Source organism: Mugil cephalus, chromosome 7 (assembly GCF_022458985.1).
Source record: "Mugil cephalus isolate CIBA_MC_2020 chromosome 7, CIBA_Mcephalus_1.1, whole genome shotgun sequence".
Classification (NCBI taxonomy): Eukaryota; Metazoa; Chordata; class Actinopteri; order Mugiliformes; family Mugilidae; genus Mugil; species Mugil cephalus.
The window spans coordinates 4,698,845-4,710,614 of NC_061776.1; the positions used below are offsets into that span (position 1 = coordinate 4,698,845).

The 11,770-nt window shown below is 41.4% G+C and overlaps 1 protein-coding gene across 1 annotated transcript; it reads left to right on the top strand.

The window, feature by feature from the left end:
• gtpbp4 (GTP binding protein 4) lies at window positions 1-11,033 on the top strand. Its single transcript, XM_047589400.1, has 18 exons — window positions 1-63; window positions 956-1,126; window positions 1,223-1,326; window positions 2,630-2,766; window positions 2,860-2,960; window positions 3,337-3,339; window positions 3,371-3,412; window positions 4,863-5,054; window positions 5,152-5,217; window positions 5,325-5,414; window positions 6,381-6,491; window positions 6,580-6,657; window positions 7,596-7,647; window positions 7,737-7,837; window positions 7,933-8,130; window positions 9,917-9,982; window positions 10,269-10,412; window positions 10,507-11,033. The coding sequence occupies exons 1-18, from the start codon at window positions 16-18 to the stop codon at window positions 10,657-10,659; spliced, it is 1,857 nt and encodes a 618-aa protein (XP_047445356.1). The 5' UTR covers window positions 1-15; the 3' UTR covers window positions 10,660-11,033.
• The last annotated feature ends 737 nt before the right edge of the window (window positions 11,034-11,770 follow it).

The following is an 11,770-nucleotide window of genomic DNA, read 5'->3' on the forward strand; positions in this document are numbered from 1 at the left end:
ACGTGTCCCGTCAAGATGGCACTTTATAATTTCAAGAAGATTATGGTGGTTCCCACCGCAAAGGTGAGTTTTACTCCTCGTTTTTACAGCTTTTTTAAAGAAGGTTTTTACGGGTCTCGCCGCTGTTGCTGGGAGACGAGGATAGAAGGTAGAATGAGAAAATAAAAAAAACAACATGGTGGGAATGTGGCTGAGAGGAAAACACGTGTTGTAGGGCTATAAAGAGACAGAACGAGTTTGGAAGAAAAGCAGAGAGAAAACGGGACATTTTTCACCGCGAGTCTGTTAAGTTATGATCTTAAAAGTCATGTTACAAAGTGTCTTTTTTTTGTCGGAAGCCCACATGCCTCCTACACCAAACTCCGTTCAAAAATGTGCAAATTTAACGTTGAACATTTTTGTTCCCTTCTTTCTATGTACAGTTGAATCTGATCATTTTTAGCATACATCTACCATCACATAACAAAACACCCGTTTATTAATTAATTAAATTATTTATTTATTTACGTAGCGCAACAGTGTGTGTCCTTTTAAATACCACGTTGTAGCTGCGATCCCTGTCAATCAAGTCATAAAAATAGTCTTGGGGGGGTGCTGCCTCTATAATGTGTATGCCGAATTTATAAGAACACTTAGATTGTGTGTGGAAATGATACAGATTTTAATTTTAAATTCATTACTTTGTCTAACAACTGATTGTCATTAAAATAAAGAGTTTGTCAGTGAAGTTTGGCAGGACTACGGGTAAACTTATGACATGAGCCTTTTCTGAGCTCGTGTACAGGATAATGGTAAATGTATGTGAGTAAATGGCAAATCTAGTGCATGCTGCAGTATTCAGCATTGTTGTAAGACACACAAACATGAAAGGTTGTCATTTAAACTTAAACTTATTTAGGATGTTTGTTATTTGTGTGCATGGCTGACCTGCATCCCGTTTTTTTTCTCCCTGCAGGAATTCATCGACATCACTTTATCCAAAACTCAAAGGAAGACGCCCACGGTGGTGCACAAGCATTACCAGATTCACCGGATCCGACACTTTTACATGCGGAAGGTGAAGTTCACCCAGCAGAACTACCACGACCGGCTCACGCAGATCCTCACCGACTTCCCCAAACTCGACGTACGTGCCTGCGATTGGATCAACACTCTTATTCTAGACGTCGCGTCTTGGTCCAGTTTGTGATTTTAAATTTTTTTTTTTTGCGTTTCTCCTCAGGATATCCATCCATTCTATGCTGATCTGATGAACGTGCTGTACGACAAGGACCATTACAAGCTGGCCTTAGGACAAATAAACATCGCCAAGAACCTGATCGACAAGTGAGTTGGTCTGAAAATTGTTTTCCTGTGACATGTCTTTGTGTGTGTTTAAATAACACTTAAAGCAGTGGAAATATGGCAAGTTTTATTTTCTTACTGTCATGGTACCTGTGAGTCGGAGGGATATACCAGGCAGCGAGTTCAACATTATGTCCTCAAAGTTGACATTAGAAGAGACTTTGACAAGGACCAAACTATGTCGGTTAGACGTCTGGGTCAGAACATCTCTCAAACTGGTTGGTCCAGGAAGGAGAAGAACCACAGACTAAAGATCAATGAGTCTGATTCAGCTCAGACTGAAGAAGAAGTTGATGCTGGTTCCAATAAAAAGGACTCGGAGCCACTCAATGGGCCACAGTTTGATGAAAGCTTCTACACTGGACACGTGAGGACCAGAACGGGACCACGGAGACATGGAAGAAGAACATTGTTCTGGTCTGAATCAATTACCAGCAGGAAGAAGGCAAACCACCAGAGACAGTGTTCACTCATTCATGTGGATCAGTCATGTTCCTCGGTGGCAGTGACCGTCTCTCTCTACCACAAAGCATCAATGGTTCAGGAACAACAAAGACGGGTTCAAGCCTCCAAATCCTCTAGATTTTAATCCAGTCCAGCATCTGTGAGGATGAACTGGACAAAAAAAAGCCTCCATCTCTCATCTAGCTAACGTCTTGATGCCTGATACCACAGAAAACCTTCAGGACCTCAACTGGTCAGGTCTGTTTTAGTGGGAAAAGAAGGATCTGAACTAATGATGGTCTGGTCAGGACGGTACTACTTTTTACGGCTGATACCTTTTTTTTTTATAGATAATGGCTGATACATGCTGCCAGTTTTTGTGACACGATATTTGGAGCCGATACTGCTTTTTCTACCTCAATTTACATGATGAAAATGACACAATGATAACAAATGTTTCAAGTCGAGGGGTTAAAGTATTCTGCTACTGTGTTGCAATTTAAAAAAAATCAACATTTAGAGAAAAACAACTTGTTGGTGCAGGATATTTTCAGGTTAATTGAGTTCATCTACCAATGGAACGAGAGTAACGCTGCTCACCAGCCAATCAGAAGTAGGGTGGGAGTGATGCTGCATTCATGACAACTTGGGGAAAAAAATGAGCTCCGAGTTGTCGATACATATGAGGCAAAACAAAACGAGTTCAAGGTGTTGACTCTGTGTTGTAAACGTGTGATCATGCTTGAACACCACGCAGCCCTGGACTGATTTGTCTTCCTGCTTTAGAAAAGTCCATAATGAAAACCTAGACTTAAAGCTTTTTGTTGCTCTCTCGCTGCAGCGTGGCCAAGGACTATGTGCGTCTGATGAAGTACGGAGATTCTCTGTACCGGTGCAAACAGCTGAAGAGGGCGGCTCTGGGTCGCATGTGCACCATCCTGAAGCGACAGAAGTCCAGTCTGGAGTATCTGGAACAAGGTGACGACATGCGTCTGCTCTGTTAAGATGTTTTTTTATTTATTTTTTTAAATAAACCTTTGGGATGTTAACCTCGTCCCCCGTCGTCCTCAGTGCGCCAACATCTGTCCCGTCTGCCGAGCATCGACCCGAACACCCGGACCCTGCTTCTGTGTGGTTACCCCAACGTGGGCAAGTCCAGCTTCATCAACAAGGTACAAATAATTCAACCGAAATCAGACACGTAAATCTTCATAGATTAGATCAGAGAAGAGGAGGATGAAGTCCTTCCTTCCATTTATAATCAATAGAACACAGTCACTCTGTATATAAACCAATACTTGTATATTGTTTATTCTACTTTATCTTTTTACACAGTCCACTTACTTTTCTGCACAAAATAAAGGGTTTTCCGTTCTATTCAAAGGACAAAAAGAAGAAATAAACGGAAAAACTATTTAATAACCAGCAAATATAATGTTTTTTAACATTTTTTTTCTGAACAGAGCAATATATCTGTATATCTGTACAGTGTTTATATCCTGGTAGCGTCTTCTCTAACCTGTAGTAACTGGTTCTCGTCCTCGTCAGGTGACCAGACGTGTACGCGCGTACTTCAACCTAGTCTGGTTCTGGTCACATGGATACAGAGATACTGCGCTGGCAGGTAACACGCAGCCGCTCGCCTCAATAAAACCGTCAGGGATGAAGTTTGTGATGTTAACCTGAAGTTTAGGCTTCTGTGTTAAGTTTTTTCAACAGAAATGTAACGAGACGCTAGTACAACAGCTGTGATTGGTTCACTTAGTAGTAGCGTGTTTCTGCTATAGAGGGGTATGCACGTGATGTCACTCTGCTGTAAGTCTCCCCCTGATGAAAAAATGTGAATGTATCAGTAATACAAAGACCGGAAATGTGGATTATTCAGATCAATTAAGCATTGGGTTCACATGATACATACGAGCTTGTATGGGATTTAGAAAAGTTGGATTAGCCTCGTTTCAGTTAGTTTTAGATCATTTCAGTTATGATAAATGTAGCTAAATAAAAGAGCTAACGCTAGAGCTTTAAATGTGAAGTACGATACTGTAGCGTTAAAAGGACGACGATGGATTCAAAATGATTCATTCTAAATGATTTCTGTTTGGATAACTAGTAAATACGAACATCCACAACTTATCTGACAGCCCTCCAGAACGTAACTTAAAAAGTAACTTAAGGTCAAAAAATGCAGCATAAATTAATATTATCTGACACTAAATGTGAACCACAACACCAGGTTTCTGTGTCTGGATTCCAGCTGTTTCTTCATAATGCAATGATCCATTTACTTCTCTGTTCTTTGGCAGATTTCTGTAAAAATATAAAATATATCTCTGACTGCTTTTCAGATCTGTTCGTTCACCTTTTATTAAAATAATGTTACAGTTTAGATGCTATTAAACCCTATGATTCAAGCTAATGCTGCTAATCTCCATGTTCAACTGTCACTTTTTGCCACTCGGTGGCCGTAACCATGGAGACGTCTGCCAGCTGTGACGTCACGTTCATACCCTCTGTTGTGCTTCCAGCTGCTTCTCCATCTCCGCAATTTTCAAATAGATCGTTTTGGATCAGTAAAGACTCAGAAAGGTTAGGGTGCGGCAAAAAATTCAGTTGAAAGTGAAGCAGGAAGTAGAAACAAAAATGAGCCCGACTGGTCCCGGTACTATTAAAGAGGCGGAGACGGACGCCTAATGTGGTTCTGATTGGCTCCGGCGTCATAATGATAGAAACTCCAGACTTTTCCCCCAACGACGGATTTGTGGGCCGTGGAAATGTTCGTCATTTGTGTGTTTGGGAATTTTGGGTGGAGTGGGATTGAGACAAAGATGAGGAAAAACGAACGAATGGAAGTCATTAAAAAAAATGCATCAAGGTTTGAAGACTCATTGTCGAGTCTTTTTAAGTTTCAAACTTTAATTTATCTTTTTGTTTGTGCCTCTTAAATTCACTAAACATCCTAAACTCATACATGAAGGTTTTGTCTCATACGTGCTGTTCACTGACCGTCACTAGAAGCCAGGACCGAGTTGTGCGTCCTGTGTTTTGACGCCGTTGTCGCTCCGTGTGTGCAGGTGGTGGACACGCCCGGTATCCTGGACCACCCTCTGGAGGAGAGGAACACCATCGAGATGCAGGCCATCACGGCGCTGGCTCACCTCAGGGCGGCCGTCCTCTACGTCATGGACCCGTCGGAGCAGTGCGGCCACACCCTGGACGAACAGCTGGAGCTCTTCAACAACATCCGGCCGCTGTTCGCCAACAAGGTCTGAATCACCGTCTCCGATTGTGTCTGAATGCACAGAGCCAGAGTTTGTTGTTTTACTGACGGGTTTAAATCTGCCGCCGTCCGTCTCCCTGCAGCCGCTCATCGTTGTCGCCAACAAATGCGACGTGAAGAAGGTCAGCGAGCTCTCCGAGGAGAACCAGGTGAGAGGGAGTTACTGGGTTTAGGGATCAGATCCTGGAGGAGCAGCTTTTAAGTTTCTGTCATATCCGACGTCTTCACCTCACGGTTGTTGTGTGTTCGTTGCCAGAAAATCTTTGCAGACCTCACCGCCGAGGGAATCCCCGTCATCGAGACCAGCACCCTGACGGAGGAGGGGGTGATGCAGGTTAAAACCGAGGTGAGGCGCAGCAAGTAGAGCTCCCCCTGGTGGCTGGAGGCTGCAGTGTAGGTCATATAAGCTCCACCTCCTCCACGTTAGTGGGCGGGACTAAAAAACACCAAATTATTTTCACAAAAAAAAATTCTAGGATGGTTTCTGTTCTTGAGGTAGTTTATATAATGTTGATGCATGTTTAAGAGTCCATTTTTTTTGGATAAGTTTCCTTATTATTTGTTGCTATAGTAACAGGGTGTGGCATAAAGGCGACCAGCAGTTGCCGTGCCATAAAGGCGACCAGCAGTTGCCGTGCCATAAAGGCGACCAGCAGTTGCCGTGCCAATCGCTCTGTAAAGTTATCCCGTGGGACTGTGAGAAACACTTTTTAAAAACAGGTGCAGTGTATAATTCAACATTTCTAAGCGGTGGAGGTGGAGCAGAGTGTAGTATTAACTAAAAACTGGGCGGGGCATCAATATTGTGGCCCCGCCCTCGGACCCAGACTCTGGCTCCGCCCATATCCCCGGGAAAATAGTGTCAGTTTTACCAACCTTAACCTGGAACGTCAACGCTGTGATATCAGAAGTCTGAAATTTCTAAGTTTTCCTGAACGCATCATCTGAGGCGGCGTTTTTTTATTGAAGTCTTCGTGTTTTTGGAAAGATGGAGAGTAAATTTATGAAGCTAGCGGGACTTAAAAATAGTAAAAAAATAATAATAATAGGCTGTAAATTTTGTAGTTTAGAGTTAGAATAAGATCTGCAGTTGTTTTTGTATGAATTGAAACAGAAACTGGTTAAATTACTATTAGAATAATTCCTCAAATTAATTATCATGACCCACCTGGAAAAAAAAAATGGATTGGCTGTAAATCTACTCGACTTTCCTTCACAGTGAGAAATATAGAAAAGCAGAAAACTGCTACACGTGTTTGTCCTTCCTCCTGAGCCCTTTTATTTTTTCTTTTATTATCCTGGTGGTTCTCAGGCCTGCGACCAGCTCCTCGCTCATCGCGTCAACACCAAGATGAAGGGCAAGAAGGTCCACGATGTCCTCAACCGGCTTCACCTGGCCATGCCGGCCAAGAGAGACCAGAAGGTGAACGACAGCGTTTAGAAGCTATGAGCCAAGTTACCTTCTTATTTCAGCTGATATTTATTATAATTTTTAATTTAATCCGTTCCAGGAGAGGCCTCCGTTCATCCCAGAGGGAGCCTTGATGCGGAGGAAAGCCATGGAGGTGGACACACCCAAACGTAAACTGGTACGTGGAAGCAAATGTCAACACTTTTTAAGTCTAGAATTATCCCACATGTTGCTGCAGGAAAGTACATGTATGTTCGTCTAGATTGGCCCAGTTTTTTAGAATAATGCATTTCAGTAAAATAGGAGTTGCTGTGAAGACAGATCCTGTTTTGTTTTGTTTAATAGGAACTAAGAGATTTAAAGTTGAGGTTTTATTATGTTTGGGCCGTGTTTTTACCTCCTTCAGTGACGTCCTACCTCATTCAAAACACGTCTTAATCCGATGGTTGTGACTCCACTGCTGTAGAAACCATCAACTTCATACGGATACACAACAAAACAGGACACTTCACTTAGAATAATTCAGAAAGTCTCTCTCAAGCACCACATGTTTCCATTCCCTCTGAAACTACTTAAAACCTAAATATCTCAATAAAAAACCGGTAATGGAAACGCCTACGTTTCTAAAAAAAACACTTTTACTTTCTCATGAGGTGGTTTTTCCAGACCTATCGATATGAAAGTTTATCTCGAGAGTGAAATGGAAAAACACCTTTTTTCTTATTTCCCCGTCAGAGGGTCACGTGACCAGTTCATGTGAAATCCGTCTTCCTCAAAGTGACGAGAATTTAAAAGAACTGTGGGATGTCCAGGGTTCCTACACGAGCAAAATATTCCCGTTTCAAAGAATGTTACCACTGTTCAAATTTCTAAAACATCAAATTATGAATAGTCAGTCTGGGGTGTGAGCTACCTCCCTACGAATGGACGTTAAATTAACTAAGGCAGATTTATTTGACTCCGGCGACGCATGACGACTGAAACATGATGAAAGATAAGAGTTGAGAGACAAACATACAGTACAATAATATTAAAACATAAGTCAGCAATAAGGTATTTGTTGTCGTCTGTCTGTGTGTCTTCATATTAAAATATTTCACGGTGTCCGTCTAACAGGAGAGAGATCTGGAGATGGAGCTCGGTGACGACTACATCCTGGACCTACAGAGTAAGAACTGGTTTCCTGTAATAAAGCTGCTGCTGCTGCTGAAGGTGAACGACGTTCCAACGCTGCTGCTGCTGTTTTTCTTTCCTAAGAATACTGGGACCTGATGAACGAGGAGGAGAAGCACGATAAGATCCCCGAGGTCTGGGAGGGCCACAACATCGCAGATTACATCGACCCCGACATCATGAAGGTGAGCGTCTGCTGCGCCTCGGGAAACCTTTCAGGAAGCTTAAAGGGCTCGTTTTTTGACCCGTCTCGTCCTCCCCCTCCCCTCCCCGTCCACAGAAACTGGAGGACCTGGAGAAGGAGGAGGAGCTGAAGGAGCGAGCCGGGGAGTACGACTCGGACGACGAGAGCGAGGACGAGGAGATGCAGGAGATCCGCGTCCTGGCCAAGCAGATCCGCGAGAAGAAGCAGCTGATGGTGGCCGAGTCGAAGGAGAAGGACGTGCACGGGCCTCGTATGCCCAGGACCGCCACCAAGGTGAGTGCAGTCAGCTACTAGCAGTTAGCTGCTAGCTAGCAACCAACAAGGAGACGCCAACTAACTAGCCTAGCCAACAGTAGGAGGCAGTGTTCTGCACATCATTCGGGTTTTCAAGTGGGCACCTCCCTTCACCAGTGTTTAGTCAAGTTAAGAGAAGAAGAAGACTTTATTTGGGAAAATACGGGACAATGCACATTAATTATAAACAGTACAAAATCCATGTAAATGTGCCAGATTATAGCCCGGAGGCTAGTTTCCATCTGCAGCCCCATCGGCTGGTTGGATGAAAAGAACAATGTGACAAATGTAGAATTAATAAAAGAGATAAAAAGGTTAGATTTTAAATATCTTTCATCCAGATTTTATTTTATTTTTTTATAGCAACTTCCCTCCAGTCTACAAAAACTGTTTCCGTTTGCAAAAACTCTCACAAATTCATCCATGTCCAGGTTGTTTATGTTATTTGGGAGAAACCTGCAGCAACTACACAGCCAGAATCCGCCTCGGCTCATTTGCATAATAACAGTGATTGGATGTTTACTGGAGGCAGATGAGACGAAACTGTATCTTCTCCCTTTTCCGCTGCTGCAGTTACTTTTGTCAACTTGTGATATATATTTATTTTGTGGGTTTCCTTAAATGTGCTTTCTCAACTTCTAAAAATTTGATTTGTGGGCGAAAGAGAAATAGATTTCTGATTTCCTCGTCTTCTCCCGTAGAGTCGACTGGATCCAGTCCAATAAATCTTTCCTTAAGTCAGAGTTAATGTTGTGTTTGGACAAATTTATTTTTTATTAGGTTTAAGGACAATATGCACATACATTAAACAGTGTGAAAGACACGATTAGACGTGTGCATCAGATGAAGCTTAAAGCTCATTTCCATCTTTAGTCTGAAAGTAAAAATACAAAACAATGCCTTTATTTTCCAGAGTAAAGTTCGTCCACACGTTGAGTCGAATGTTTTTCGGTTCCTCTTTTTCTTCCTCTTCTTGGATGTTTGGCAGCTTTATTTATTTATTTATTTATTTATTTATGTATTTAATAGTCTATTATTGTGGTCCAAGTATTCACACTTCAAACATAAAACATTATACAGTAAGATATAATTAGACTTCGTCCCCTCTGTGTCCTTTGGTCAAATCGTCCATCCAGTGAGTTACAGTGTCGGGGTCAGTGAATAAAGTCCCATCAGTCAGAGTCAACTTTTTAAAAATAACGGTTTCAGGGAGAGAGTGTATTAGTATATTCTCTAAAATATACGTTTTCCTCGTCCATTCTTGCCAAAACAGTCCATTAAAAAATGCTAACCTGTGTTTACGAGCTACGATGTTTGAGATGTTTTGCCTCCAGCTAAGCTCCGCCCCCATTGTTTATAAATGTGAAGGGGTGAATAGATCTGGTGTTGGTGGGTTTTAGACGTAATAACAGATTATCAGGTTTTACTAATGTGCCATGTGTTAAACAAAAAAATGTCACCAGGCTACATCCCAGAAACCATTAAAACTAAATGTAATAAAATAAACACATTCTCTGCTCTTTAATTAAACGGCCTCTAAAGTCCATATTCCATCCATTTGTTTTCTGCTGCAGGTCAAAGGTTAAATATCACTTAACGATATTAATAATGTCAATAAATTCCAGTCCTTTGTAAATCTAGACCGCTCCAGCTCTCCTGGTTGTTATTGATTTCTTTTAATATATTATCTGGTGAGGTAATGCTTTTGTTTTTTTTTGTTTGTTTTTTTATTAAACCTGCCTCTCGTGTTTTTAAATGTGCACAGGTTGAAAGGAAGAAGCTGGAGAAGGAGATGGGAAGCCTCGGGCTGGACATGAACGACAAAGACGACGTAAGTTCTTCGACTAAATCTGAATTTAAATACAAGCAGCCAAAAAATACATATACATGACTGTATATTCCTGTTATTATTCCTGAATATTTGACAGTAACGGATATATTTCCTCTTTTATGTCCCAGTCAGCTGATATAAAGCAGGAAAATAGTCTTTATTCATTTCCAACTTGATTGAATGTTACTAAGGAGTCAATCAAACACTCAGTTTGATTAGTTTATTCTCTAGTTACGGGGCCACGTGTTGACATTTATGATCGTATTTGACGTTTTTTTATTTCCAGAGCCACTACGCGCAGCAGGCCAGACGCTCCCGCAGCGTCACTAAGAAACGCAAACGCGAAGCCTCAGCTCCTCCGACCTCCAGGACCCGCAGCCAGAGCGCCTCCCGTCCACCGCGAGACCAGTCCGGCTTACGAGACCCGAAGGTGTGTGAGACGCCCGCCTCTAAATTACGTTTCATTACCTTTTCGTTTACTGAAAACTCACTGGATCTGTTCGGGTTTGTTTTTTGCTCCTCAGATGATAAAGAAGACGAAGCTGATGATGAAGAGCTCCCAGAAGGGCATGAACCGCCAGGGCAGGAAGGGCGAGGCCGACAGACACGTGTACGACCTCAAACCCAAACACCTCCTGGCCGGGAAGAGGAAGTCGGGAACCACGGATCGCAGATAAAACTGCTTTTTTTTTTTTTCTGGACTGTTGAGACGTGGATGGAAGGAGAAAAACAAACAACTCTGCTGGAGATGCTCTGTTTAAAATGGTCACTAATTATATTAATAGTGAGTCTTTTATTTGTCAGAATAGAACAGTATAAAAAAAACAGAGACTGTCGACCTGAATTAACCCTGTCAGATATTATTCAGTTGTTTAACTGATATGTATTCACATTTACCTCTTGGCAGCAGCAGAAAAGTGAACTTTTATGCCTTACACGGCTCAGGAAAAGCTGGGCTTACTTTGGATAAAGTGATGATGATGTTTCCTTTAAGTCTTCTCTTGAGAAACATGGACCAGGGAGATACAAATAAATGTACACCTGAACTCAACTTCTTAATATGTGTGTGATTTTCTGTCTGCATTTAAATCATTAGCTAGCACTAACTAATTTTAAAAGATTTAATTGCCAGTATGTAATCATCGTCAAGAAAGCGCAAACATCAAGTTTTCCGAATGGAGTTTGGTGTGAAGCGATTTCAGCTTTTATTGCAAAATGAGGTGCAAGAAAGAACTGTTTTTCTTTCGAAATTTAAATTATTACCTGGTTTTTAATAGCCGATTTTTAAAGAACCTGCTCATTTATATGCAGACTTTTTTTAAAAAAAGATGTGGTAATCTTAAAGTTGAGAAAGGAAAAAAAAAATCTTTTAGTGTGACTATGTCTTGAGTTTAAAACAATGCCTGGTTTTTAATACGTCCGTTTTTTTTAGGAATATTTTATTTATACTAGGAACATTTTTTAGAAATAGATTTAATTGCTTGTATGTGGTGACCATCAAAAAGGACAAAAAATACGTTTTTTTTTAATGGAGTCTGGCGTGAAGCTTTTCATGCTTTTATTGCGAAATGAGGTAAAAGAAAACTGACATTATGTCTTAAGGTTAAATCATTGCCTCTTTTGTGATGACTTTTTAGGAATATTTTATTTATACGAGGGGTTTTAAAAAAATAGATTTAGTTTCCTGTATGTGATAATCGTCAAAGAAGTTAAAAAACAGAGTTTTTTGAATGGAGTTTGGCGTGAAGCTATTCCAAAGCTTTTATTGCGAAAATCCTCGGTCCTCGG

Coding starts and splice junctions, on each gene's coding strand:
- gtpbp4 (XM_047589400.1), top strand. CDS start 16: ATGGCACTTTATAATTTCAAGAAGATTATGGTGGTTCCCACCGCAAAG. Junction 1,127..1,222: donor CCGACTTCCCCAAACTCGAC/GTACGTGCCTGC, acceptor GTTTCTCCTCAG/GATATCCATCCATTCTATGC. Junction 2,767..2,859: donor TCTGGAGTATCTGGAACAAG/GTGACGACATGC, acceptor CGTCGTCCTCAG/TGCGCCAACATCTGTCCCGT.